Here is a 26979-nt window from a genome sequence, read left to right on the forward strand (position 1 = left end):
ATCTGTTAGGAATTTGGTTTCTGCTGGCCAACACCTGTTTTTAAGGTGCAAAAAGCTAGCTAGCTTGCATGCATGCATGTGAGCAAATAACAAATAATATTTATCTACCTTTTATGAGTTGATCAACTTCCACCTTTGCATATTCTTCACCATTTTTTTTTAATAAATGTGTTAGATAACACAAAGGGTTTTAAATCCTTCACAAAAATAATATTAGTTAGTCAAGAAAGTGTTAGCATTAACTCTCTTTTTTAATATTGCCATTGTCATCACTGTTAAAAAGGTGGAAGATGTGGAAAATGTCCATCAGTTTGTAACCTAGCTAGGCCATATATTTAAGGATTGGCCTGACTGACATAAGGCAGATCGAATGAACACAGGTACTGAAAACAAAAGGGTTGATGTTGTTTTGAACTGACATTTCTGAAGAAATTAAATCAACAGTCAGCTGGCCTTTTTCATGTCTCTTATTTCTCGTGGTCATGCTTGTTGTTGGTAACTACTGTGAGCATTTAATTTGATAGTGCTAATAGATTCTAAAGAATTTCCGCCATGAACTGTATGCAGATCTTGCTTTTGATGTGATTCGTATAATCAATTTCTAGCCACAACAATATCATTGCTTAAAACAAAAGCTAATTACAATTTCTCTATCTTGTTCCTTGCCCTTGGAAAAGTTGATACAAATTTACTGAACCAAATTCCCTCTTTCTGTGGTGAACTTGAAAGGAAATGACAAGATAATAGTAATGGGTAGAGTTAATATGAGAGCAATACAATTTTTACCACTATTTCACATCTTAAGATACACTTTTTCTTTTCTTTTTTGATGAAAGAGAGATTCAAATATATATGATTCTGCCACCCATGTATTCCTTAATTGAATGTAAAAATAGTATTACTCTTATCCATACCAGACAATTTTCTTTTCTTTTCTAAAAACTCATCAAAAGTACATGAAGAGATTCTGATTTCATACATATTATAATGCAAGGCATCACATATTGTCAAATACTGAATTTTTAATTGATTGGGCATATATACATATATATATATATATATACGACTGTGAGTTTGATGGAAATAGCCCAAGAGAAAAAGCAAAGCATCTGAAACTGAAGTAGAGGTCCAATTCTCTCTAAAAAAATAATAATAAATTGAGGTCCAAACCAATTCAGAATCTAATAGAAAAGCTTTTGGGTTTTGTCTTTGGCCCACTAAAAAATGTAGGCCCCAGCGCCCCATAAATGTAACTCCATCTTAACCAGCTTGGCTTTTTACTTTTCAGCCAATCAAAAACTGAAGGCTGAGAAAAAAAAAAATTGTTCAAGAGCCGAGACCATAATATTCATCGTGTTTTTGGTTTTTTCTATCCATGACTGAAACCAAAGATAAAGGATTTAAAGCCCCACCTTTCGTTTCCCTATCTTCTTCTTTTGATGATGAATAAGTTCTATCACCAAACAGTACCTTGGGTTTTTCTGATACTTAACTGTTTAGTTCATTCTGAAACTTATTCCCAGAAAGCTTTAGCTCTCAGAAATGTAGAATTTTTGCTTGATTATAAGCCAATGTGTCATTGGTTTTGAAGTTGCTTTTTGTTTTTCTGCGACTTTCTAATGTGGGTTGTTGTTGGTTTTTTTTTTTTTCCTCTGCTTTGGTTCTCTGTGGCAGGAGTCATGGCAAGTTTGAGTTTTTGTGGTATTCTGGTAATGAATTTGCTTTGCTTGTTTGTTGAATTGGAAGGGAAATGTTGGGTTTTAGTTTTGGAGTGAAATCCTATTAATGTAACAGTGACATGACAACAAAAAGTTAAAAAAAAAAAACCATTTATCCAGAAAGTGAAAAAACAGTGAACGAAGTGGATACTGATGAGGAACTCTTCCATTCTGTTAAGCAGGATTTGGTTTATTTTCATCATAAGTGTTTTTTTGGTTCATAATGCACTTTATAAGAATTGCTCATTGATTAGTGCTTTCCTATAGGGTAAGTGCGTTTGCTAGTTCATACAATGTTGTTTAATTGCAAAATGTTATAATTTGGTTATTGTTTCTTGCTTTGAGATCCCATTTAAAAGAAAATTTGTCGAATTTCTCTCTCTTTGTAGTTGATGTTATTTTCTTAGTTTGAACATGTGAAATGTAGGCCTATTAGTGCACCAAATAGAAGAAATGAGCTTCTAGATTTAGGAGAGACCAAAACTTCTAGAGGTAGACCTCAAAAGACATAGATGTAAGTAACATGAAATGACATGAGGGTTAAGGAAGTAGATGAAAATGCTGTTTTTGATAGAAATGAGTGGCGCAAGAAGATTCAAAACTATGACATGATTCCTTTTTTGGCCTTTTATACAACCGACCCCAAAGTTATGGGATATAAGTCTAGTTTGTTGTTGAAAAGAGAGATTTTTCCCAGCTGCCAGAACGCTTAGATGAAAGATGCTAAGTTGCTTCTGTTGTGGTTTTAAATTTATGATTTTGGCCAAATAAACAGAGAAGATGCCTAATTGAGAATCTGTTTGTCAAAGGTAATTGGCATTTTGAACTTTCAATGATTTGTGAAATATCTAAAAAAAACATGATTATCCGCCAACTCTACCTCTCTTAATTTTCAGGAACTAATGTATTTTCTGCAAAACAGCTAATACACACTTGCAACATTGTATGCCCAGCATATCATGCCTTTAGTTGAACATGAAAATTTGATTTGTTTAACAAATTTAATCACCAGAATAATGCCTGTTATTGAAATTTCTGTTTGCTGAATTAAATTACTGATGCTTTCTACATTTATAGAAGATATTAACCATTTGGTTTTAGCAAGATTGGTGCTTGGACATCTCATGCCTTACAAAAAACTGAGGGGAAATTTTTGTGTTTGAGCACATCATTCTTGTTCTTGCAGGTGAAAATACTGATGGAACACTTATTTTATTGTAGACTGTACTTTAACTTTTGCCACTCAAGTCAACATGACTCCCGTGATCCCATGTTCTATTAGCAGCATTACACTCATTCCCAGAGCTGCCTTTTCAGTAAGGAAGAACACTAGTTTAACAAGATGCAGTTCATCAAGGAAACACACAAGATATGCTTCACCCTTACAAAGATTTATCATACCTCTGTCAACCTGTGTTACATCATTTCCACAATACAGAACAGGGTGTGCTTTACATAGCAAACCTGGAATCTATATATCAGCCACAGGGACTGATGTACCAGTGGAGGAATCTGATTCACCTGTGGTAGAAGTTTCAAGTGGAGGCTCAGAAATTCAAATGGAATCTGAAACAAGCGAAAATTCTACAAGCAAAGATTCCATTCCTGCTCCAACTTAGTCCAAACAAACAAGGCCTGTTAGAAAAAGTGAGATGCCACCTGTTAAGAATGAGGAGCTTATTCCTGGTGCAATGTTTACTGGGAAAGTAAGATTGATCCAACCATTTGGTGCTTTTGTTGATTTGGGAGCTTTCACAGATGGACTGGTGCATGTTTCCTGGTTGAGTGATAGCTTTGTTAAGGATGTTGCAAGTGTTGTTTCTGTTGGGCTAGAGGTGAAGGTGCGGTTGGTTGAAGTAAACACTGAGAGTGGGAGGATATCTCTTTCCATTCGTGAAAATGATGATGCTAGTAAGCACCAGCCACGGAAAGATGGTCCTGCCACTTCTGATAGGGCAAGGCCTGCCAGGAAGAATTCTTCAAGGTCCAGCCAGAGAAAGGAGGAGGTGAAAAGCTCAAAATTTGTCAAGGGACAAGACATAGAGGGGACGGTGAAGAATTTAACTAGGTCTGGTGCTTTCATCTCTCTTCCTGAGGGGGAAGAAGGATTCTTGCCTACATCAGAAGAATCTGATGATGGACTTATGAGTATGGGAGATTCATCACTGCAGGTTGGCCAAGAAGTCAAAGTCCGTGTGTTGCACATCAAAAGGAGACAAGTAACCTTGACGATGAAGAAAGATGAGGCTCATGACAAGTTGGACTCACAGCTCAGCCAAGGTGTGGTGCATGCTGCAACAAATCCCTTTGTGCTGGCTTTCCATAAGAACAAGGAGATTGCTGCATTTTTGGATCAGAGAGAAAAGTCAGAGAAAATAGAGGTTTACCCAACAAGTATTGATGAGGAGACGACCACCGTCTCTACTGCTCTAGATGAAATGGTTGAAAAGCAAATAGATACAGTAGCTGATATTGCTGATAAGGACAAGGAAACAGAGGAGAGTTTTGAAGTTTTGTCTCCTGAAAGTAGTGTAGAAGTTCCTTTAGTAGATGTGGTGGAAAGTGATGAAACAGCTGCATCATCTGGAGAGATACTTGATCAAGTTATGACTTCAGAAAATTCAGTAGTTGGTGAAGATTCCACGGCAAAAGATGAAGTACAAGTGGAAACAACCCTAGCTGAGGATAAAACTTCTTCTACTGCATCAGTTCAAGATGAAGAAACTGGTGCTATTCCTAATGAACAAGTAGAACAAGTAGAAACACCCCTAGCTGAGGATATAACTCCTCCTGCATCAGTTCAAGATGAAGTTGGAGGCTTGGAGCTATTCCTGATGAAAATAGCAGTGTTGCCAGCACAGGTGTACAACCAGATATTCCTGATTCCAAAGTTGCTGAAGGTAAATATCCATGACACTGCTAGCAAACCTATTTTGTGAGAAACTCATACCATATGTTCATAAGTCTGCACCAAAATTATGATTGGAAACAGAATATCTGTGATTCTGTGTATAATATGCATATAATATACATGGCATTACTAATTATCCAAACACTTATAAATACACACACACACATACACACATACAAGGCATTGCTGTCTGATTTGTGCAATATTGATGAAGGCTAAAAATCTAATTTTCAGACTGTTAGCCTATGTTTGTTGGCAAGAGATAATTTATAAGAGGGATACAGCTCGAGGTTCTATTAAATGAGTAGTTATAGAATGAATACAACCTTTTTCATAATGTACCATTTTTTTTCTTGAACCCCTCGAGAGTTGAGGCATATTCAATTCCATTTGTTCATTTCCTTCTTTCTTTTATCAATGTTTGAGAAGTACAGTTTTTAATTTAATAGAATGACTAGTTTTTCTTTTTTGGAGTTCCATTATGCTATAAAAGTTGTCATCCCTAACTAAGCAACAGTTCTTTTGTGAAAAGAATTAGAGAAAATGAGGATATGTTATTTTTATTCACTCTGTTTCAGATCTACGTATTTCTTATTGCCGATTTTGTGCAGATACAGTGGAAAACAATGTAAGTTCTGATCCATCTCTAGAATCAGCTGATGATCAGATAAAGTCTTCAGGAAGTGAAGCAATTGAAGAAGCAGAGAATCAAGTTGAGGATACCAAGGATGAAGTGCATATAGAGACACCAGCTTGTAAGGGTGAAATTCCTTCCATTTCAGAAGTTGAAGAGGCAGAACCTGCTCCTCAAAAGAATGATGAGGTTACTGATTCAAATGGCTCTACCCGTAAGGAAAATGTGACTAAAGGTTTATACTTCATCTATTTTGGCAGTTCTTCCCATTAAATGCATCTTACAAACTTTTGAATTGAGCTCTAATCCTGAAAGGACACTTTAAAGCTGCTAAATTTGTTGTTTGTCTGTGCTTTTCAATATGGATATACTCCCTCCGTCTCAAATTGAATGTTCACTCTTCCATCTTGAGTTGTTTCGAAACTATGCCCTCTTTTTATCTTTGAACCACTAAAACTCTTATTCTACATTCCCCCTTTTGTGTTTTTTTTTTAATAACCTTTTGACATTAAAAACTATTAAACATCAATGTCACAAAAAATTTAAATATAAAACCCTTAAAGTCAAACAATTTTAATAAAATATTATGCCGAGCCAAATGTGGACATTCAATTTGGATAATGTGTGTGTGTATTGAAACATTCATGATATTAATTGTGTTTTTATGAGATATTTACATTTTTAAGACATTTATTTTTTGTTCCTCTATTTATTGATTCATATGCATGAAAAGCAGCAACCATATCACCAGCTCTTGTAAAGCAGCTCCGTGAAGAAACAGGAGCAGGAATGATGGATTGCAAGAAAGTGCTCTCAGAGACTGGAGGGTACATTGTTAAAGCTCAGGAGTTTCTTCGCAAGAAAGGGTTGGCAAGTGCAGATAAAAAAGCCAGTCGAGTCACAGCTGAAGGAAGAATAGGCTTTTACATTCATGATAGCAGGATTGGTGTCCTAGTAGACGTTAACTGTGAGACAGATTTTGTCTCCCGGGGCGACATTTTTAAGGAGCTTGTTGACGATCTAGCCATGCAGATTGCTGCTTGCTCTCAAGTACAATATCTTGTTCCAGAAGATATTCCTGATGAGATTGTAAACAATGAAAGAGAATTAGAGATGCAAAAGGAAGATCTCTTATCAAAACCAGAGCAGATTAGATCAAAGATTGTTGAAGGATGGATAAGGAAGAGGCTTGAGGAGTTGGCTTTACTCGAGCAGCCCTACATTAAGAATGATAAGGTGGTGGTGAAAGATTGGGTAAAGCAGACTATTGCAACCATTGGAGAAAATATAAAAGTGAAAAGATTTGTGAGGTTCAATCTTGGAGAGGGACTGGAGAAGAAAAGCCAGGATTTTGCTGCTGAAGTGGCTGCCCAAACTGCGGCAAAACCTGTTTCTACTGATGGAAAAGAGCAATCGGCTTCAGCGGAAGCCAAGGAAACTGATAAGAAGTGGCTGTTTTCCATGGCTCTCATTTTTTACTAATACAACATCATTATGGTCAACACTGTGTATACTTTTAAATTTCTGAAGTATTTATGTAGTAAACACAGCTCTTTTGAGTGTGTATATATGTTTGGTAGATTAGGCAGTAGGTTTGAGAAAGAAAATCAGTTGTTAATCGGACAATGCCAAAATTTTCCATTTTTGTTTGTGTTTGTTCACTTGGATGGCCTTTTGCACGTGTGCTAGAAATACTTGTAGAAAAGAAATGTAGCCCTTTTTTCTATTCCAATAATTTTTCATGGTTTATATTCACTCATTTCTCTTTTGCAGACCGACAGTAGCAGTCTCTGCTGCACTTGTTAAACAGCTACGTGAAGAAACAGGAGCTGGAATGATGGACTGCAAGAAAGCTCTGTCTGAAACTGGAGGCGATCTTGAGAAGGCTCAGGAATACCATAGAAAGAAGGGCCTTTCAACTGCTGACAAGAAATCCAGCCGGCTTGCTGCTGAAGGTAGAATCGGCTCTTACATTCATGACTCTCGGATTGGAGTACTAATTGAAGTGAACTGTGAGACCGACTTTGTTGGTAGAAGCGAAAAATTCAAGGAGTTGGTGGATGACCTGGCAATGCAAGTTGTGGCCTGTCCAGAGGTGCAGTTTGTATGCATTGAAGACATTCCAGAAAGCATTGTGAGTAAAGAAAAAGAGCTTGAGAAGCAGAGGGAAGATGTTGCATCAAAACCAGAGAACATTAGGGAGAAAATGGTTCAAGGGAGGGTCTCAAAAAGGCTTGGAGAGCTTGCCCTTTTGGAACAGCCGTTCATTAAGGATGACGGTGTGTTCGTTAAAGACTTGGTAAAGCAAACTGTTGCAGCACTTGGAGAGAACATAGAAGTCCGAAGGTTTGTTCGATTTACGCTTGGAGAGAGAGACAATTGAAGACACTAAAACAGGAACTGAAGCATGATATCAGTGGGAAGCATTTGGAGCTAATTTTGGACGAGACGATAACCTGATCCTTTTTTTTTTTTAATATGATTAAGCGAGTTTCACTTTAAATGGCCCCCAAAGCTATTCACAGAGATTATGTCCAACGATTTGACTTTGAGAATCCATATGATTGTTACATCATTGACAACCCCAAGTCAGATTTGGGCTCAGTTTCTCTAATTTAGATATTGATTTATAGAGATTTTACTGTCTCAAATTAAGATGAATACAAGGTAATGTCAGGTTCAAAGGTAAATTAATAATTTTAAAAAATACTAACATTTTTATCAAAAATCAAATCAAATAAAAATCATAGTTCGGGGAAAAATCGCTGAGTCGACAAATAAATAACAGCCGAGTTAATCCGGAACAGAAGGGATTCTGCTTTTCTTGCTCTTGCTGTATCTGATCTCTTTCGCCGGTAATTTGCTTTTATATTTACTTGCCCTTTTAAGAATTAGAGTTTCATTTTTGTTCTCAGTTAACTTCAATTAATCCAATGTTGGGACTAGTAGGGAGCGAAAAATGGCTCTATCTGACGATGAATCAAGAGGTTGTTTCGAATCCGAAAGATTGTTTTGCAGATGTTGAAAGACAGAGGTTATTTTGTCGGAGACTTTGAGATTAACATGTCCAAAGAACAATTCATTTCCAAATACGGCGAAAACATGAAAAGGGATGATCTTTGTTATCAATAAAACCAAGCGAAATGACAACTCTGATCAGGTTTCCCCTAAATACTTCTCAATTGCTTTTGAATTTATAGCAAACTTGTTGTTGCTTATGTATTTTGGTCTTCATTTGTTTATTAATTTACGGGTTTTTAAATGTTTGTGTGCTAGATCTATGTTTTCTTTCCTGATGAAGCCAAGGTCGGTGTCAAGACAATGAAGACGTATACCAACTGCATGAAATCGGAGAATGTGTTCTGAGCTATATTGGTTGTGCAACAGAATTTGACTCCCTTTGCTCGGACTTGTATTAATGAAATTTCTTCAAAATTCCATTTGGAAGTTTTCCAGGTTAAATTTATTGCTTTTTATTGATATGTGGATTCGACTTAAGCTGTCATCATGCTTACTGATAGTATTCTTAATCAAGGACCTGCACTAACCAATTGCTCTCAATGTGATTCTTGGTGTATATTCTTCTATTATGAAAAGCTTTGAGGCCAACGATTTATCTAATTAAGTCTACTTTCCTTAGCTTTGCAATATGATAGCCAAAAACTATAATAAAGGTTGGTGTAACGGATAGACTGAATGGATAGGATCACCAGATGAAACATCAGAGAAAAGTGCAGTCCTATTATAGCAATGTGATACTGAAGCATTGATGTTTTAAGGTTGTTTTTTTATCTTATTTTTTATTGACTTATTCAACTTTTTTCCAATGACATGTAATTAAATGTCGTAGGGCCTTTTTTTTGGAATTCCTGATACCCAATTTTCTATGTAGTTTGTTGAACTGTATGGATTTGTGTACAGGATGATTGAATGGTGGTCAAACAAATTAACAATTAGGCCTTGCTTAGCCTCTAAGATGTTGCTTTTATAAAATCTTTTTTCGGTATCATAAAGACAGCAGTTGATGTAAGTCATGTTTTTGGCACAAAATCAATTCGAATGCAAGTGGGGATTCGGACGTTCCTATTCTTGAAATCTGCTTCTCCAAATATCACACGTGCATTTTTTTTTAATCTTCTTGTGATTCTTATTTTGATCTTCGTTAGTGTAGGAATCAGAGCTCCTGGTCAATGTAAAAGATCGTTCTCTTGTTCCTGAGCATCAGGTGCTTGCTAATGAGGAGAAAAAGACTTTGCTGCAAAGATATGCTGTAAAGGAAACGCAGGTCAGTATTCAGTAACTTTAATAACTATATATTGATAGATTCAAGTATTGTAAGGTGTTTGCACAAGTCTTTGTTTGCCTATATGATATTTGTTCTTTTGCAAGGTTACTTCATATAATATGTTCTGTGAACGTTAATTAAGTATAGAACCACCAGCTACAAAAATCTTGCTTTGTAGAATCATTGCAACTCAACTTGGAACATGAGCTGCCTAATAGGAGCACGATTTGTTTACATGTGTTGAGTTGGTTGGCCAAGTGCCAAAAGTGAACTGATGTAGGACTGGGTTACCGTAGAAACTTTCCATGATAAATGACTGGAGCATAGTAAAATTAAACCAGTGACTTAGACAAATTCTAAAGAGCTTTGAGCAAACCTGTGCCTGTTAAAGTTCAGTGTATATTTGTCAATTGAGATCGCTGACTTGCTCTCTACCATGGTTTCCCTAGATGCAAAGAGACATTTCTAGGACTAAAATTTTTTAATGACTATTAGGCTAGTTTATACAATAGTGTCTTGATAATTTCAAGCTACAAGTGTGTACAAGGACAATGCGATTCTTTAGATATCGGTTCATAGAAGATGCTGTTTTAAGGCTAGCTTTTGTGTTTTTGATGGACATGTGTTGTGGTGGTTTTCATTTTTTTTTTTTTTTGCTTAATTTGAAGGGAAATGAAAATCTATCACTATTTGAAAAAGACAGCCATTGTTCTTATGCAAGCTTGGGGTGTCAGTTTTGCGCACGCATTCCTTAATCCCACCAGTTTCTGATCATTTATGTTTTTGGGATGGTTTGATTGCTGCCTCGTATCCAGGCGAGTGATCCAATCGCAAGATACTATGGGCTGAAGCGTGGGCAAGTGGTGAAGATAATCCGGCCTAGTGAGACTGCTGGTCGTTATGTCACCTATAGATATGTTCTTTGAACATGTTTCCTGTAGCATTCCCCTACTTTATTTAGACCTGGATAGCAGCATTTAATCAAAGGCACAACTACTCCTATGAAATTGGACGGTGGTCTCAAAACCCAATTGATTTTGTAGTTAGGGCATGAAGACAACTGTGATGCTAGAGTGAATTAGTTTGAATGCAATTCTGGGTTTTGTTCACTTGTGATATTAGTTTCATCTCTTTTAGCCGTTTCTTTGTGTTCCAGTTCCTGTGTATTCTATTCTTGTTTCCGTTAAAACCAAATGACTATCATTTTAGAATTGTCAATTTTCATTGAAATTCCTCAAAAAAGAATTCTTTTTTTGGTAACATGAATGAATTTGAACCTCTTGGCACAATTGCCAACCGGGTTCTTCAAGCTTGTAGGTCAATGAAAGATGAAGGAATGGATGATTTTTGTGCTCAGTTCACTGCTATGTTCTTGAATTGGCCTATCGCCATGGATGGAGTATTTTTCTGTCACAAACGAACAACTATTGATTTAGTGTAGCATTAGCCACCGTGGTAAACGATTCAGTTCATGCAAACGGCAGTGATCGCCTTCATTGATGTTATTGTTGATAAGGAATGGAAGTGGAGCTTCCCCATTTTTCTGCATTTTCTTACGCATAGTTGAGGTGGAGAAGAAGAGCGTTCCAATCAATTGTTAAAGAACGTCAGAGATCCCAAACACACGAAATCAAACCAAACAAAACCAAACCAAACCGCAATTTCCCAAGACACATTGTAAGTAAAGAGAGAAACTACATCTGACCTCTTTTGACGACATGCTTTTTCTAATTTTATTAACTTTTTATCATTAAATCTATGTTTCTACCAAGCTTTTAACATTAACTTTTTAACTTTTTAACTTGGTCAACTTCTACAATTGACAACTTATCAAATGAATATTATCAGAAAATTTCCCTCTTTTGTTGTGTGTGTGTGTGTGTGTGAGAGAGAGAGAGAGAGAGCAAACCATTTACATATGAAACAAAGTAGCCTTCAGAAGAGACAACAATCAAATACATGACATAAACGCGAAGGAGGAAACAAACCTATAGACTTGGAAATGTCTCAAATAGTAAATCTTGCCTACTAGGAGTCTTTTTTTTTTTTTTTATCTAAGCTCTTATAAAGTACATAAGTCTTCAATGCTTAGAAACATATTTAGCAGGAAACAGAAGACGCAGTTTTGGGAACAGTAAAAAGCTTTTAACATTCAGATGGTAGCAACTTCCATCTTCTCCTCTGTACCTATAGCAACATCAAATCGTCTAGGTACAATTTTTGCACTTCTCCATAGCCCTAGGGGCTGCAAAATGCAAAACATGTGTTTAATGATTGCTTGTTCCAGCATTAATCACCATCATGTAACCAAAGGAACAGGATTTCTGACAATCAATACAAAATTTTCAGGACATCTCATTGTCAACAAACGTTCCATACGTGCATATAAAAATGGTGGCCATTTTGCTTTCCATGACTAGGCAACCGAAACCAACAAGAACATAGTGGAATTTATTGGTTAAACCTTTTGATAACCCCACAGAAATGTAAATCATATTATAGCATACCTAGACCGATAGCCTCTGAACTCTTCATGATCCTCAACCTCTTACAAGAGTCAGTAAACATCCTGCAACAGAGTGGGATACTTATATTAGTGGAATGTTCTTGCTTCTCTTATATTCTGGGAACATTTATCAATATTGAAATATGAAGCATTTAGTTAAAACACCACTATATGATTGAGAAGACAGTGCTTGGATAAAATCAGCGAATCAAAGATTTAAAACTAACTTAAGATATTTCTATAATTACTTTCAAATTTCAATCAATAATTTTCCATGAAAAAATCTGATACAAAAAAGCTTGACTGATTTTCAATTCACCCAATCAATTTTCCTTCATTTGCTATTTAACATGAGTTGCAAATCATCTTACTCCCAGGGAACATCACCGACCAGCATCCAGTCACCATCTTTATCTTCATACGTGAGTACATATTCAGAGCCATGCAGGAGATCAATTAATCGACTCTCACTCAACCCATCCCTGCTAGGAGCTCCATGAGAACCACACTGACCTGAACCAGTCGATTAGAAACCACAAATTAGACTCATTCCTGCAGGTGTGCACATGCCATTTCAATTTAATGCATCGTTACAATCACATTCAGATCCTTTCAAGCATGCATGTAGATTTTCACATAACTAAGACAAAAGGGTTATTAAAAACAATTTGAAGAAAAAAAACATACGGGATGGGTTAGAAAGGAAAATTACCAATCGTGAAGCAGCTGAACATCTTTTCAAGTGCCGAGGAGAGTTCTTTATAGCTGCCATAGATTTTGAGATCAACTTTCCTCAGGTATGGAGCACCATCCATACGAACTTTGACATACAGACATCCTGATCCCAACTTGGCTTCGGCATCATCATCCTTCTTTGGAGGATGAGAAGCCATTGTATTCTTCCTGAAAGAGCGAATTGGTGGCCATCCAACTACTTGCGCCCTGCTAAATATGAATAGGAAGATAAGGGATTAAATTTCTTATTGAAGACCAAAAGAGTACATGACTTGAAATTATGACACCAGAAAAGCATGGTACTTAACAAATATATTCTTGTATTAGAAGTACAGAGGAGACAAGTTTAAACAGTACAAAAATATGAAGCAGGTAAAAACCAACATGAAGAAATTCAATTCGCAAGCAAATCATAAGTAACAAATGAGAAAGAACGAGAAAATGAAGCAACTCAATTGTTTGAGATCAACCTTACAATGATTCTTAATATTTACAAGTTACAACACCATTGATTTATACTACCAATCAAAAGTTTCAAAATTGCTAAAGCATCTAGATTATGAAAGAACTAATTCTTCAGAGTTCACTTTTTTTTTTTTTGGCCTTATTCCACTGCTTACCCCAGAAAATGTTGTTATCAACTTTTTTCCGATTAAGATAATTTTCTTTAATTTTTCCTTTACAGAAACCGATAATCACAGTTTCATTTTTCCTAAGATCTTCTCCACCAACCCCAAAAAAAAGCGGTCAAAGAAAGCCCACCAAATTCAACAATCCAGCAACCAAAAAAATAATAATAAAAGGAACTAAATCCAGGGGAGAAAAAAGGTCAAAAACTTTCTACCAACAGCATTTATTTTCTCCTTCTACCAAAGAAGAGTAGATTTTGTCCTCTAAAAAATAAAAGAAAAAGAAGCAGTAAGTTTACTTTGACGCAGGGGCAATATTCCCATTCCCATGACCCGCACCACTAGCAGCCTGAGGCTTCTTCTCCTGAACCACCACTGGCTTCTGAGTTGCTCCATCCTTCAAAACCGGACCACCCAAACCTGAATCCGACCCGGAAAGACCCTTTCCTCCATTATTGTTACCGCTACTTCTAGGAGAAAACAAACCTTCAGATCCTCCTCCACTCCCCCCAGAAAAAACCCATTTGCCGCCACCATCGAGTGCATCAGAAAAACCCCTTTTTGCCCCTGAAACAAAAGTCTTCAGTGAAAGCACGTTATGGTCATGATCATCCCACTCTGGTGACTCGGACCCGGGTAACCCAAGTCTCAACTCAGTAGCTTTTAAGTGTAAAGCATTCTTTTTGTTATTAGTATCAGAGCTTTTCTCCATTGAAGGAAGCTGCGGCTCTGACAAGCCTATGTAATCATGCTCTATGGGCTTAGACATCAAAAAGAGAACATCAAGAAGTAAAAGAAAGAGATCAACTACAAAACAAAAACAAGGGAAAAAAAACTTTTGTTTTCTTTAGAGTAACTGAGAGAAAGATTGGAGGTTAGATCATGAAGCAAAGAAAAAAAAAAGGGCTTCTTGTAAGCTTTTGGCCTTCGGGTATATAGTAGATACTCTCTTTTGTTTCTATATAAATTATAATAACACAAAAAATATTCCTCAAAAAAAAAAAAAATCTACTTTGCTCTCTAGTCTCTACACTGTAATAAAGTGAAGTAAAAATCCAGTTGAATTGGAACTGTTTATTTGTACTTTCTTAAAAAAGAAAAAGACTTGCTTTCTTTGTTTAAGTTGTGCACTTTTAAATTTTATATAAAACGGCTTTTATATGAGGAACCACTTCCGACAACGTCACAGAAAGTCTCCTTCCGGCAAACTTTCCAATAATGACCCATTTTAAAAAATTAATTGTAATAAATTATAAGCTAATGAAAATGCGCCGGCTGTACTAACGTGCACCGTCATTAATCTGACGTGTCAAGGGTTTAGTTAAAGTGCACCCCTATTTCAGACAGCGTTTGGATGAGAGGATCGAAAGAGGAAAACCGCACGGAATCAAAGAAAAGGAAAGGACGAGGCTGTTTGCTTTTGTTGTGAAGTGTTACTCTTTAAGCGGCCAAAACTGCTCACATTTTTAAGTGAAAAAATAATAGTAATAAATATAAAAAAAATTGGCCTTGGTGGTTTTTTGGCTGATTTGGTGTTTGGATTGCAGGAAAAAGAAAAAAAGCTGGCAAAGTAAGAGAGAGAGGCTGAAACGAAAGGGTAAAACGGCAGTTTGAAGGTTTTGGTGGTGAGGAAGTGAAAGAGAAGTGACTCTGTTCAAAAATATTTTGTGTTTGTTTTTGTATTTGTTATGTTCTCTTTTTTTTTTTTTTTTGGATGTAGGTCGGTCTCATGCAAATCTTTGGATTTTTCACTTCAACAAAAATAAAACAAAATAAAATAAAATGTTTTATTCGAAATTTTCATTACTTAACCAAATATATATTGTAATTTTTATAATAAGTAAAATAATTATATTAACATATAAATAATGTATAATAAGAAAATTGGATTGAGAAATTGACACTAGTGTTGCAAAATTTATCCAGTATTCTTCATTTATTTTGCATTATTAAAAATTAGAATAAAATAAATTATTTATTTCAAGCAAATTTAAAAAGTAATATTTAATTAAGAAAATTAAAATATATATATTTCTTAATTATTGTTGTAAGAACTTTTATTTAAATTGTTACTTTCAAAATATAGTATTTTAATTTAATTTAGCAAAAATCTTTTTTCTTATGAGCATTATATTGTAAGTTGAAAATTACAATGTAATCGAACAATTTTCAACAAATATGATATTATTACATTCGTTATTAGAAACCAATTAATAAATTAAATAACTTAACAAAAAAACTAAAATTAAATTATATCCTCGTATAATAGGACTCAATTTTAAAATCCTTATAATTTGATCCCTCCTACCAAGGATATAAAGTCTTTTTGGTGCCAAAAAAAAAAAAAAAAAACCATTTATAGTTGAATTTTGTATAAATTATTTCCAGGAATGCAAATTATTCCTGGCCTGCTCTTTGTATGAGCCTATGATATTCTTCACTTAAAAAACCTATCCAGTCCCCACAAACATAATCAGATTCGTAATTTACCCTCTGCAAATTGTTTTTGCTATGACTACATGTGCTAACCACCATGGATTGAAAATTTATAAACATAGTTATGTATGTGATTAATCATCGTGTCGGGAGTTAATGGAGCAAAGCCATTAAATTACTTTTTTTTTATATATAAATAACCATGAAATCACTTTCAACTAAGCAAAAAACCTAAAAATAATAGTGTTAGGTTCGAATCATAAAAAGGCTTGTTTGGTTTGATTTGTGGTTCATAATTGAAGGGTTTGATATTTGCTTTTTAATGAAAAATAAATGAAAAGTATCCAAACCACACTTAATTTTATGTTTTTATTAGCATTTTATAGTATTTTGTTATTGTTAGAGAATAACGTTTATTTATAAATTTACTTAAATAAAGTAAAAAAATAAAAATCTCAAAATTTAGAAATCGATTCAATTTTTATATCTACTTAACTGGCTTCGATTTGAATTTTAGAAAGCAAAAATAATGTTCATTAATTAAAATTTTTATTCAAAATTAAACCGAAACGAACTGTATATATTGTTTTATGAACTGTTGGGAGTAGGTCAGAGAGCACAATGGTGACTATCGATGGACTTCAACTTGTGAATTCTCTTTCTGTGATGCCTACTACACTTACTGCAGTTTTTTTGGTTATTGGCTTGTAAATGGACTTTCTTGAACTTCGCCCAGTGTCTCAGAATTTGTCAACATCTTGAACTTATATTAATCAGACAGCCAAGATATTATGACAGTAGAGAAAGATCTTCCAAAAGTAAAAATATATAAATAAATAAATAAATTCCTGGCTCCACATCTAGATTTGTTTTTCATGTTGGCACCGTCTTCAAATCTGCGGTACCTGTCTGATTTTTTTTTTTTTTGTTTGACAGATTCGAAAACAAACAATTTAACCTACTTTTTACAAATCTGAAGATGTCCCAAAGCAATGTAGACAGACAAGAAAGAAGAAAACTTTAGAGCTGTTCAGCAATATCAAACAACAAATTGAAGATGGTTACTTCCCTGTCCAACACTTAGCTACTCTTGATAATTAAATGCATCATTTAAATTATTGATGGAAGAAATTCTTACGATATCATCATTAACGTATAATATTTAAATTTTATCATTGTGCTTTTATTTTATTTAATATTATTATATTTTTATTTATCTTTAATTTTTAATAAAACAATAAAATTAAAATATTTCCTTATTGAAAATAATAAAGTTCTATCAATCCTGTTAAATTTTATAAAAATAAAAAAGTATACTAACAAAATTTAATAAAATTCAATTCTAATTTATAATATAATAAAAACTTGTCTTAATTCATAGGTTTTAGACTTAGAGCAGCCCTCCAGCCGATAACGCTTCAAGCTTGCCGTCAGAAATCACAAAAATTTCCCAACTCAACTGCAAAAGCCCAAAACTTAAAAAAAAAAAAAACCAGCCTATCCATGGCCAACTGCCAATTGTCATCGTACACTTTTTACGTTGTTGGGAAGTGTCCTTCAAAGGGCCCACCTTTCCATAATTAGCCATGCTTATCAGCATAATGAAAAGAAAGATAAAAGAAAAGAAAAGACCACATCTACATCAAGCCGGTGTTAGGGTTAGGGAGCAGTGTTAAGCGTGGGTGTGGAACCAGCCCACTTCCACCAAATAGGAGCCCATTGGCTGGCTCCTTCATCTATGCTTTTCTTTTGTGTTTGGCCAAGCTCAACTATATCCCTCCTAACCAAATGTTTTTTTTCCTTTGGTAGTGGGCATTTTGTGCGTCCTCTGTCCCTTTGGCATGGACTTTTTTTTTTCTTACAGGGAAACCATGTGGTTAACAGGATAATGCGATAAGCTAAAAAGCTTTTTAACCTCCACTCACACCAGGATTCTAGTTCTGGTATAAAATTTTTTCCCCCTTCAATCAATTATTATTCAGTAATGGCAGTCATAGTCGAAGGAGATCATGGCCATAGTGTTTAAACTACTGATCCCAAATTGTTTGATGAATAGGAGAGAAAGGTTTTGAGAGTTTTGAGTCTGAACCCCACCAAAAGCTATATATAGCCTATAGACTCCTATGTCTGTTAGTCTCGCAACAACTTTTTTTTTTTATCTTTATTGCTTTGCAGTGAATGAAGTTGAAGTTGTAACTTAATTTTATTAAAAAGTGATTTAAGTTTGGATTTTAATGATATTTTTTATGTGTACGTGATTCGAAGATTTGACTTGTTTTTCCAAAAGTTATTCCTTAAAATTTTGTACTCAGTGAATTTTTTAATTTGTAAACGTTGACATAAATACATATTCAGATTCTAGAAACGTTGACATGAGCAATTACTATCCCTTTAATCATTTTCTTTCTCTGACAGAAAGAGAACATTAAGGTGGTCTATTTCTGGTCGAGTGTCTCATTGCCTGAAACCATACCTCATGACCAAGCTGATCAAATTGACCTAAGTTTGAGAAAAACTAAGAAACCCTGTGAATAGCTGATAAAGTAGTCGTTACTGAAACTTTGTTACTTAACGTAATTTCAAGTGAATCATGGTCCAAACACCTAAAAACTAACTACAAGAAGCAAACAGAAGCTTTAGAAAATGTCCAACTCCAGAAAGTGAAAATGGTTGTCATAATCGGACCAAAGACTTTTCTGGTAAGGGATAGGGGACAACATGAATCTTCAAACAGGACCCTTCGACCCCATGCAGGATTTGATTAAATATATGGGGAGGAATCACTAACTTTTTTTAGTCTCGAATAGACCATCATACCCTTTATGAATAATAACAACAGCTGCACATACCAGACACTAAATCTTTTATATATTGAACCATGGAACCCCACCACCATATGTTACCGATCACTGCACCTCCAAGATGCTCCCTGCTGAAAATTATCAGGGTAAACAAGTTTATCACCACAAGAATCCATTCCAATTATGGTATAGTTAGGCCAATTTTTATTAATATTCTAGCTGGCAACTGTGATTCTAGTAAGAAATGAACTGATCTTCAGTTTCTCTCAAGCAGATCAGATTCAGCCCTGAAAGGTCGCATGCAGAAAAAGATTCGGAATTGGTTCCAATTCCATGGACTAAAATAAGGCAGAAGTACCCCTTAATTCATCCAAGAATTGTGACATTCAATGACCCTTCATACCCTTTACTGAAACAGTGAGTCTTTTGAAGACAAGAGTACTTGGAGCTTGGCATCAATCCTAGAACCACTAGGTAGTGGGACTACGGCAAAAGCCTGCAGTTTCTTTATCGTACTTCCACTAGCTTTCTATCAAAGGGCCCCCAAAGGCATCATCTGAATTATTAAGAGTGAGGAGGCTTGAATCCTCATCATGTAACAACAATCGATACAGATATTGATTAAGGTTTTCTTTGTGATTGAAAACTTATGATAGCTGTTCTCCATAACTGCAAATATCCAAGCTGATTCTGAACCATTTTGGCCACATAGTAAGCATCTGCATTGGTTTATTGAAGATTCAAGCCATGGCTAGCATGTGTCTTGGACAAGAATCTCATGGATTTATGGCTTCTTTTATTACTTTTATGATAAAAATTAATAGAGCAAAACCCTATAATTTAAAAGCAGGAAAAGAAGGTTTTTTAAGATACTGTTGCCAGAAGTATAGATCAAAAGACATGTCAGTGCTCGCTTTCATGGAGAAATCATGAAATAATAATTGGTGGTGACAGTAGAATCACACTGGCTACTACTGGCTATATGACAAAATGGCAGTAAGAATTCAGCATAAAAGTTCAATCGTAAAGTAAATATATAGAAAAAGTTTTTTTTTTAAAAAAAAAGAGGATTACCCAACAGTCTAATAAGTGCAATATTTTAATTACTAGTCATTCTAGTTAAGTAATTCATTGTCGTGAAAAAAGTTAATTTCAAGCAGGCAAACATGTCCTATCAGGTCCTGTTCATATATAGGCAATCAAATTATTACTAGGAAAAAAAAAAGAAAGGAAAAAATGTTTTGCTTCTTGTAAATACTGTACTATTTTCCTTATAATATGTGGCTACATTTTGTGACAACAGAATCAGATCAGAATCAAGAAATCTAAAATCTCTTGGCTGAGAAATGACCCGAGTTTGACATCAAACGAGACCTTTCCTTTGATATGCAAATGTCTTAAGTTAACTGATGCTTAAAATGTCAACTCATTTCTCCCCTTCTCACTGAGCCCAACAACAGCAACAAACAAGAACAATGGATTCAACTTGCCTATTTAGAAGCTATAATCGAGAGTCTGAGATTGGATATGAGAATCACGTTTGTTTGATTGTTGCATTTAATAGATTATAGTACAGACAGGAAAATCTGTAATGATCGTATTTAAAATAAAAGAATTAGAAAGATCAAAATTGGGTTGACATTTGAACTGTAAAATATATGAAATGACTCACGAACAATACGATAATGTCAAAATTAAGAATCAATGAGATATTGGGAGGTGTATCGTTTCACATTTTAGCCGACTAATAATTTAAAACCATGTGGTAGAGTAAATTGAGAGGGAAGAGGAAAACTATAGTTGTTTTCCCAAAAAGGGAAGTCTCTTTCAATTTGCAGTTCTAAGGCTTTTAGTAATAATCTGTTTAGTGGAAGATATAGTTGGAATCCTTTTTGGTGCAATAAGTGACAGGGTGATGTGACATCAGGAGCCCTGAGGTTTCTGGAAATTCAATCTTCAATCTTCTAAATTCTCAATTCTCATGATAAGATCCATAACAGTGTACAACTCTGCATAGTATATATCGGAAGACTTTGAGCAGCTAATCACTCTGGAGATGGTGGCTTTTGGCTAGTGGTTGGCATTGAAAAACATAGGTGGGATTTGACTTTGTTCACAATCTATTTTGCCCAAAAGGAATTGTCAGTTGGACTTTGGCTCATTGATAGACAAATATATTTGAAATAAAGAAGTCTTAGCACCAATTAGTGTAAAACCAAATTAGGAAGGGATCTAGCTGGCTGTTAAAATGGTGAAGCAAATGTCACAGTTACACGTAGGAGTCAGGAAGGAAGGAGAGATGTATCTGACTAAAAGCTAAAAAAAAAAAAAAAGGGTCGTTTCTGCTTTCACTTCCAATTAATCATATTATAGAAAAGTCAACCCATTTAAAATCAACCTTATGAGTTGAGGCCATATATCATTCCTCCATTTGAAGCTTAAAGAAAGATTACTCTTAGTTATGTGGTTCGATAATATGAATTGGAAGATAATTGATTCTTCCAAAAAAGATTAAAAAGAAAAAAGGCAAATTTCAGTAGAAAAGCAGAGATAAAAAGTGTCTTCAAATAATCCAAGAGAGTATCAAAAGAACAAAAAGCATGCTCTATCTGCAATTCAATGCAAACTCTCAATAGATCTAGGCTTCAACCCCTCTCTCAATCGCTAAACAATGATCAAAGATGGCCTTAATTGCTCTATCTCAATCAGCTGCCATATTGGCAGAAGCAATGCAGATTTTTAAAATTGTTCCGGACGTTTTGGTTGTTAGATATGGATTATGGATGTCCCACCCTGATTTTTTTTTTTTTTTTTAACCACTGATAAAATGTACAGCCATCCGGGCAATACTTTTAACACTGATATTCCATCTTTAGCCTTGGCAACCACTCTCATCCCAACCTGAATAACGAACCATCGGCCTGAGCCGGGATGACCTTATTTGGAGTAGAAATGGCATAATTGGAACAAACAACTTAATGAATTTAATTAAACTGGAAGCTGGTGACTCGTGCTTCTTTACGGCCTTATCACGTTAAGGAAATCTTAACCATTCCATGAAAAAACTTGTAAATTACTTCAATCGGTGAAGGCGCAAAATTTTGTTTAAAAAAATATCGGAAAACATTACCCAGTGCATAGCCCAATAATTTGGGCTAGATTTGAGAAAAGAGGTGGCTGGGTACATGGTCCAATAAAGGACCATCTCAAATTGGCCATGGAACAACCCCTCGTTAACCTGGATGGCAAGTTCTTACCTTCAGCAAGCAAGAGACCAGTCGACAATTTTGTACACGAAAAATCCATATATAATTCGGAATAAACTTCAAAGTTCAAATTTCATTTAACAATTCAATGTAATGGCTGTAGGTTGAGGGATTTCATTTTCTGCCCTCTCACATCATTTTTTGTTTTGTTTCAAAAAGGCTACGTAAAAATGAAAAACCGGTTTCCCTTTAAGCCCAACAAATTCCAAGGGGCAATTACAATAGAATTTATTTTCCTTTCTTAAATAAGGCACAACAGATTTCTCCGTTTACCTTTTCACCAAAATGAATCTTATGGCATAAAAGTTTACGTGAAAGGATGCGTGCTTTTCTAGAGAAAGTGCTAATTCATTCAGAGGCAGCCTTCAGTAGCTCTTCCCATGTGGTCAATTTTTCTCTGGGTTTATTTCTCAAACTCCCTAGTCTCTTCTCTTCCTCGTCAATCCTTTCCCAAGCACTGAATTGTACAACTCTGACATTTCTGTTGTCCAGAATCTGGAGGAGTCCATCTCTTCCAGGTTTCGGCAAGCTGGCTGTTGATGCTAAGACTCCATGTTCAAGATCTTCTGAAACGCTTGCAACCTACCATTACAATGGTGCGTTTAGCAACCACATGTACCTCTTGGTAAGATGCTCAAACATTACAACCAACAAAGCTGTTCCTGGTCCTTAAAACAAACTTCAAAGTATCTGTTTGGGCAACATGAGAGAACTTACAGTTTCCTCGGCACAGTAAAGGTTCGTACCAATAATGCCTGTTGGTCCTCTTTTCAACCATCCACAGACATACAAGCCATTCTCAAGTAATGTAGGATCTCCTGAATTATCACTTAGAACTCGACCTTTAATATTAGGAACCACACCTGGAGAAATATAGCATGAGATTAGAAGTAAGCAAGCTTTTTTCTCTTTTCTCTTCACATTTGTTAAGAAAGACTTGAGCTGGCCACAGAAATTTTGTATAAGGTATATAGCTGATCGCACAAAGAAGTTGGAAATAATACTACTTAAGCTATTCTTTTGCTTTACCTTTTGGATTATCAAATGGCAAACCATCTACCGGCACTGATTTATAGCCAATACTCTTTAAAACAATCCTGCAAGAAGAACATGTTATTACACAGTACCATAACCCAGTTTACTTGAATTCAAACTTGAGGTTCCCGAAAGAGGGAAGAAGAAATTCTTCAATATGTCACAACTCGTTGTTTAACTAAGTGAGAAAGCAGGTCATATCACTATAAACAAGGGTCTTTTACTCATTCTAACCCAAACCATTAGCCCTTTGAACAAGCAATCAGCAAGCCACATGTCACATAATATTGAACAACAGGAAGTGGAATAAAAGATACTAAAAACATCTCCGCAAGCAAGTTCCTCAAAAGAGTTGAGCAAAACATCAACATTGTAGATGGAAATGTATATTAAAAGATAAAGCCAAGTATCCAGGGACGAGAAAAAACTGAAAAAGAAAGAAATTACCCACAAGAAAGATCTTCAAATTGTCCAGTACCCACGGCAATCTGTTTTCCAGGGCCAGTACCTACAAAATGAAGTTACAAAGGACCAAGTTACCAAACTATTTAATGGAATCATTTCAGTTGTGTTTTCACAGCCTTGAAAAGACCCATGAAGATGATCTCTCAATACTGAGTGGTTAATAAATTTGTATATGAGAGAGCTAGAAAGCATATATACTGCAAAAATTATGACAGAGAGCCAAAGAGAGTGAGATACCTTTTAGAGCTGTCTTCTCAAGGTGTACCCCAGAAACATATCCCATTTTGTCAAATGATTCTAGAAATCTAGCAGGCTGACGGTAGAAAACAAAATGAAGTTCACGTCGACCTGAACTAGGTTCGGAAGGTCCAGCAACGGCTGCCTTAGAGAGTAAATCATAAATCCTCCGGTGAATACGACTGTTTTTCATTTCTTCCTTTATAAAAGGACAACACGTAGATGGAGAAAACATAAATAGAAAGAACTAAAAATGATGAAGTAAAGGAAAAGGATAGGAGATATTCTTTTTACAATAATTATGCAAGAAGTGGCAAAAAAATGACCTAATAATGTCCCCTTGTGAACACCCAAATTTTAGAACAAGGAACTTTCAACTTGGAGACCTCAAGTTCAAACATTGGAAAGAAGGAAGGGCTCTGGGATGAAAAGGATACCTCTCATTGCATAGCCCAAGACCCACCCCCCCCCCCCAAAAAAAAAAAAAAAAAAACTAAAAATGGCAAATACCAACAATCATTATCATTCTTTGCGTTAGAAAGAACATGATGTACATTAGTTTCAAAAACTGGCAAGCATTAGAAGGTAAGATGTACCACATCTGTTGGGGTTATCTTCAAATCTGCTTCCTTTATGTGAATGCATAAATCTTTAATACCTGCCAAAAAAAGGGTTAAAACTTCTCTAAATTCTGGAGATTTAGGACAATATTGTACTCCGCTAACAGCATTTTCTGAAAGTATTAATAATCCCTAGACCTAAGATGGAATGCAGTAATTAGTCATATTGCAAATGATCATAAGTATGATATGATCGATTACAAACTACTCAGCATGGACTGTCAATAATGTTAATGGAGCATTGTGGTAACAGCAAAACTGCAACGGTCATACTAAGCTACAACTTATTGGCTAAAAAAAATAATAATAACTACAACTTTAAGAACTCCACGTCCCAAACAAACTTCAGATTGACAAATATTCCTTAGTCTCCACGCAAAAGTGCCAATACCATCAATTCAAAGAGGATGCCAAACAGCATATCCTTATTTAAACATTCTAGATACTGTGATTAAGAATAAAAAAGCATCCCCAGACTCTTAGGAATTACCAAGAACTTCCCGGAGCTCCTTTGCAGTACAAGCTGCTTGGACTGGTCCACGTCTTCCAACCATATATACTTTCCTGTAACAGTAGTCAGTTTAAAGATCTGATAAATGGCTAACAGATTTATGCAATTACTTTAAAGGAAGATGAGAAGAAACCTTATAAAGCTTTGCTCCAAAGCAGTCAAAGCATAGCTGGCAATATCTGTGGTTGCCAGTTCAGATGTTGGTCGTAGAAGGATACGAGCGACATCAAGAGCTACATTTCCCTGAAAAATAAATACATCATACCTACAGCTATCTATACTCTATCACACATATCAGGGATCACATCCATCCACAACAGTGCAAAATGGAAAAGCATTGAAAATAATGGATTTGCATTGCTGTGTGAACAGACACCAGCCTAGCTGGCATCCCTGCAAAGCACGAAACTATTCAAACTGCACTATGCTAATACTGCCAAATATGACATGAAGGCCCACATGTGAAGCTACAAAGAGTCTTCATTTCACTCATGGTTGAAGAAAAAATTTACAAATTAACAAACCAGTCATTTCCAGGGAGCCAAAATTAGAAAGTTGCATAAATCTTACACGTAGAATTCATCCTCAGCAGATAATAAGACATCTAGAGCAGCCTTGAACAACAGTCACTATTAGAGAGTTTTGGATATAACTTACCAAAATATTTAATTTGTTTCCTAACCCAAATCTTGATCTCTGTTCATATCATTAATATGATTGCATATATAGGAGTCATAACTTCTGATTATTTTCATTGAATATATCCAGTGAAAGCCTTCAAGGCATACCTGAACATGGAATGACTGCAGAAATCTCATTTGATGAAAACTTGAAATCAATCTGCCACTGGCCAAATCCTCTATAACAATAGCCCTTAATCTTAACTAATGCCTCACAAATCCTTTTTGCGTGTCATTGATTCCCCGTGAATTGAGACTATACTCTATCCAACTGGACTTGAATAACTACTCCCGAATTTTGTTACTTAAATGAGAATAAAAATCTTAAAATGACCAGCCCAAGTGTTGTCATAACGCTTTCAAGCTAACTTCATAGCAATTTTAATAAAAGAAAAATAAAAAAAAAAGAAGTACCTGACCAAGTATAACAGCCGTATCAGTGCTCTTCAAGTCAGGGTTCAGGTTTCTTCCATCAGGGTGCCCATTATACCACCAAACAAACTCTCTAGCTGAATGTACCCCTTTCAGATCCTATATAAAAAATTTACATCAAAAAGTTTATGAGCAAGAACCATTACGGCTTCATTTAAAAAAAAAATACAATTTCTCAGAGACACAAAATCATTAAACAATTAACCATTCAACTGTATCAAGAAAACTCTAAATTTCCATTGAACATACTTCCCCTGGAATGCCTAGAACTCTATCACTTTCCGCGCCATAAGCCAGCACCACCTGCTCAATTAAATTCACTATTCACTAAATTAAGGAACAAAAAAAGATTAATTGCTGCAGCCTAAAAGAAAAATTCAGTACTCTAAAATCTTACAACGTGGTAAAGCTCCCGAAGCTCCGCGAGAGAAACGGAAGATCCAAGAGCGATATTCCCTAAAAACGAGCACCCCCCATTTTGCGCGACCCGAGAGAATTGGTTAATCACATTCTGTTGCAACCATTCTACCAAAACTCAGTTTAAATAAGAAAGTTATTCTACACCCCCCCCCCCCCAAAAAAAGGGCCACTTAGAGAAAAAAGAAAAAGAACGAACCTTAGTTTCAGGATGATCAGGTGCAACGCCGGAGCGTACCAATCCATAGGGCGTAGGTAATCGGTCGATGATGTCAACTTGTGATCCTTGATGCGCCTTCAACATCTGGTGATTTAGCTCAAATCAGAAAAAATTAACTAAATTAAATTCAATTAAGCTTACTTAGAATGCGTATAATTTAGTGATAGCAAGTTGAATACCTTTTCGGCGGTGTAGAAGCCGGCGGGACCGCTTCCAACGATGCAAACACGTAATGGATGAGGAGAAAGGCTCCAAAAGCTTCGTGACAGAAATCTTCTTGATCCAAAAATTGCCATTTTTTATTGTTATTTCTTTAAAAAAAAAAAAAAAAAAAAAGAGTAGAAATTGAAAATGGAAATGGAGGTTTTAAGTGAGGTTTTGAGAGAGAGCTGTACGGCTCTAGGTTTTCAAACTTCATGATCAGGACCGGGGAAAGAAAGA

At 35.5% G+C, this 26979-nt stretch overlaps 3 protein-coding genes and 1 pseudogene across 7 annotated transcripts; 2 read left to right on the forward strand and 2 right to left on the reverse strand.

The window, feature by feature from the left end:
- The first annotated feature begins 1206 nt into the window (after positions 1-1206).
- LOC111284509 (polyprotein of EF-Ts, chloroplastic-like) lies at positions 1207-7915 on the forward strand. The gene is given in 6 exon segments (XM_089763235.1): positions 1207-4534; positions 4537-4618; positions 5241-5498; positions 6000-6711; positions 7037-7631; positions 7633-7915. Coding segments are annotated over 6 exon segments (3252 nt in total). The 5' UTR covers positions 1207-2971; the 3' UTR covers positions 7675-7915.
- A 148-nt stretch (positions 7916-8063) lies between these two features.
- LOC111284510 (DNA-directed RNA polymerases II and IV subunit 5A-like) lies at positions 8064-10657 on the forward strand (annotated as a pseudogene). Its single transcript, XR_016343284.1, has 4 exons — positions 8064-8423; positions 8540-8719; positions 9435-9548; positions 10364-10657. The product of XR_016343284.1 is annotated as a DNA-directed RNA polymerases II and IV subunit 5A-like (transcript).
- Positions 10658-11459: 802 nt separating this feature from the next.
- LOC111285891 (auxin-responsive protein IAA27-like) lies at positions 11460-14355 on the reverse strand. Of its 4 annotated transcripts, none has more exons than XM_022875542.2 (5): positions 13718-14355; positions 12767-12996; positions 12426-12567; positions 12056-12117; positions 11460-11793 (listed from the first exon to the last, which is right to left on the reverse strand). In XM_022875542.2, exons 1-5 carry the CDS (start codon positions 14185-14187, stop codon positions 11756-11758), a joined length of 942 nt encoding a protein of 313 aa, XP_022731277.1. In that variant the 5' UTR covers positions 14188-14355; the 3' UTR covers positions 11460-11755. The 4 variants fall into 4 exon arrangements, with proteins under 4 accessions (XP_022731277.1, XP_089619360.1, XP_089619358.1 ...); XM_089763234.1 differs by having other exon boundaries at positions 11460-11872; XM_089763232.1 differs by having other exon boundaries at positions 12767-12999.
- Positions 14356-21964: 7609 nt separating this feature from the next.
- LOC111285736 (Pyridine nucleotide-disulfide oxidoreductase family protein) lies at positions 21965-26979 on the reverse strand. Its single transcript, XM_022875322.2, has 13 exons — positions 26718-26979; positions 26518-26622; positions 26299-26412; positions 26151-26204; positions 25884-26000; positions 24923-25032; positions 24769-24842; positions 24255-24316; positions 23659-23857; positions 23404-23464; positions 22951-23018; positions 22639-22784; positions 21965-22503 (listed from the first exon to the last, which is right to left on the reverse strand). Exons 1-13 carry the CDS (start codon positions 26832-26834, stop codon positions 22270-22272), a joined length of 1461 nt encoding a protein of 486 aa, XP_022731057.2. The 5' UTR covers positions 26835-26979; the 3' UTR covers positions 21965-22269.

Source organism: Durio zibethinus, chromosome 6 (genome assembly GCF_047325235.1).
Source record: "Durio zibethinus cultivar Kanyao isolate XHJ-2024 chromosome 6, ASM4732523v1, whole genome shotgun sequence".
NCBI classification, from domain to species: domain Eukaryota; kingdom Viridiplantae; phylum Streptophyta; class Magnoliopsida; order Malvales; family Malvaceae; genus Durio; species Durio zibethinus.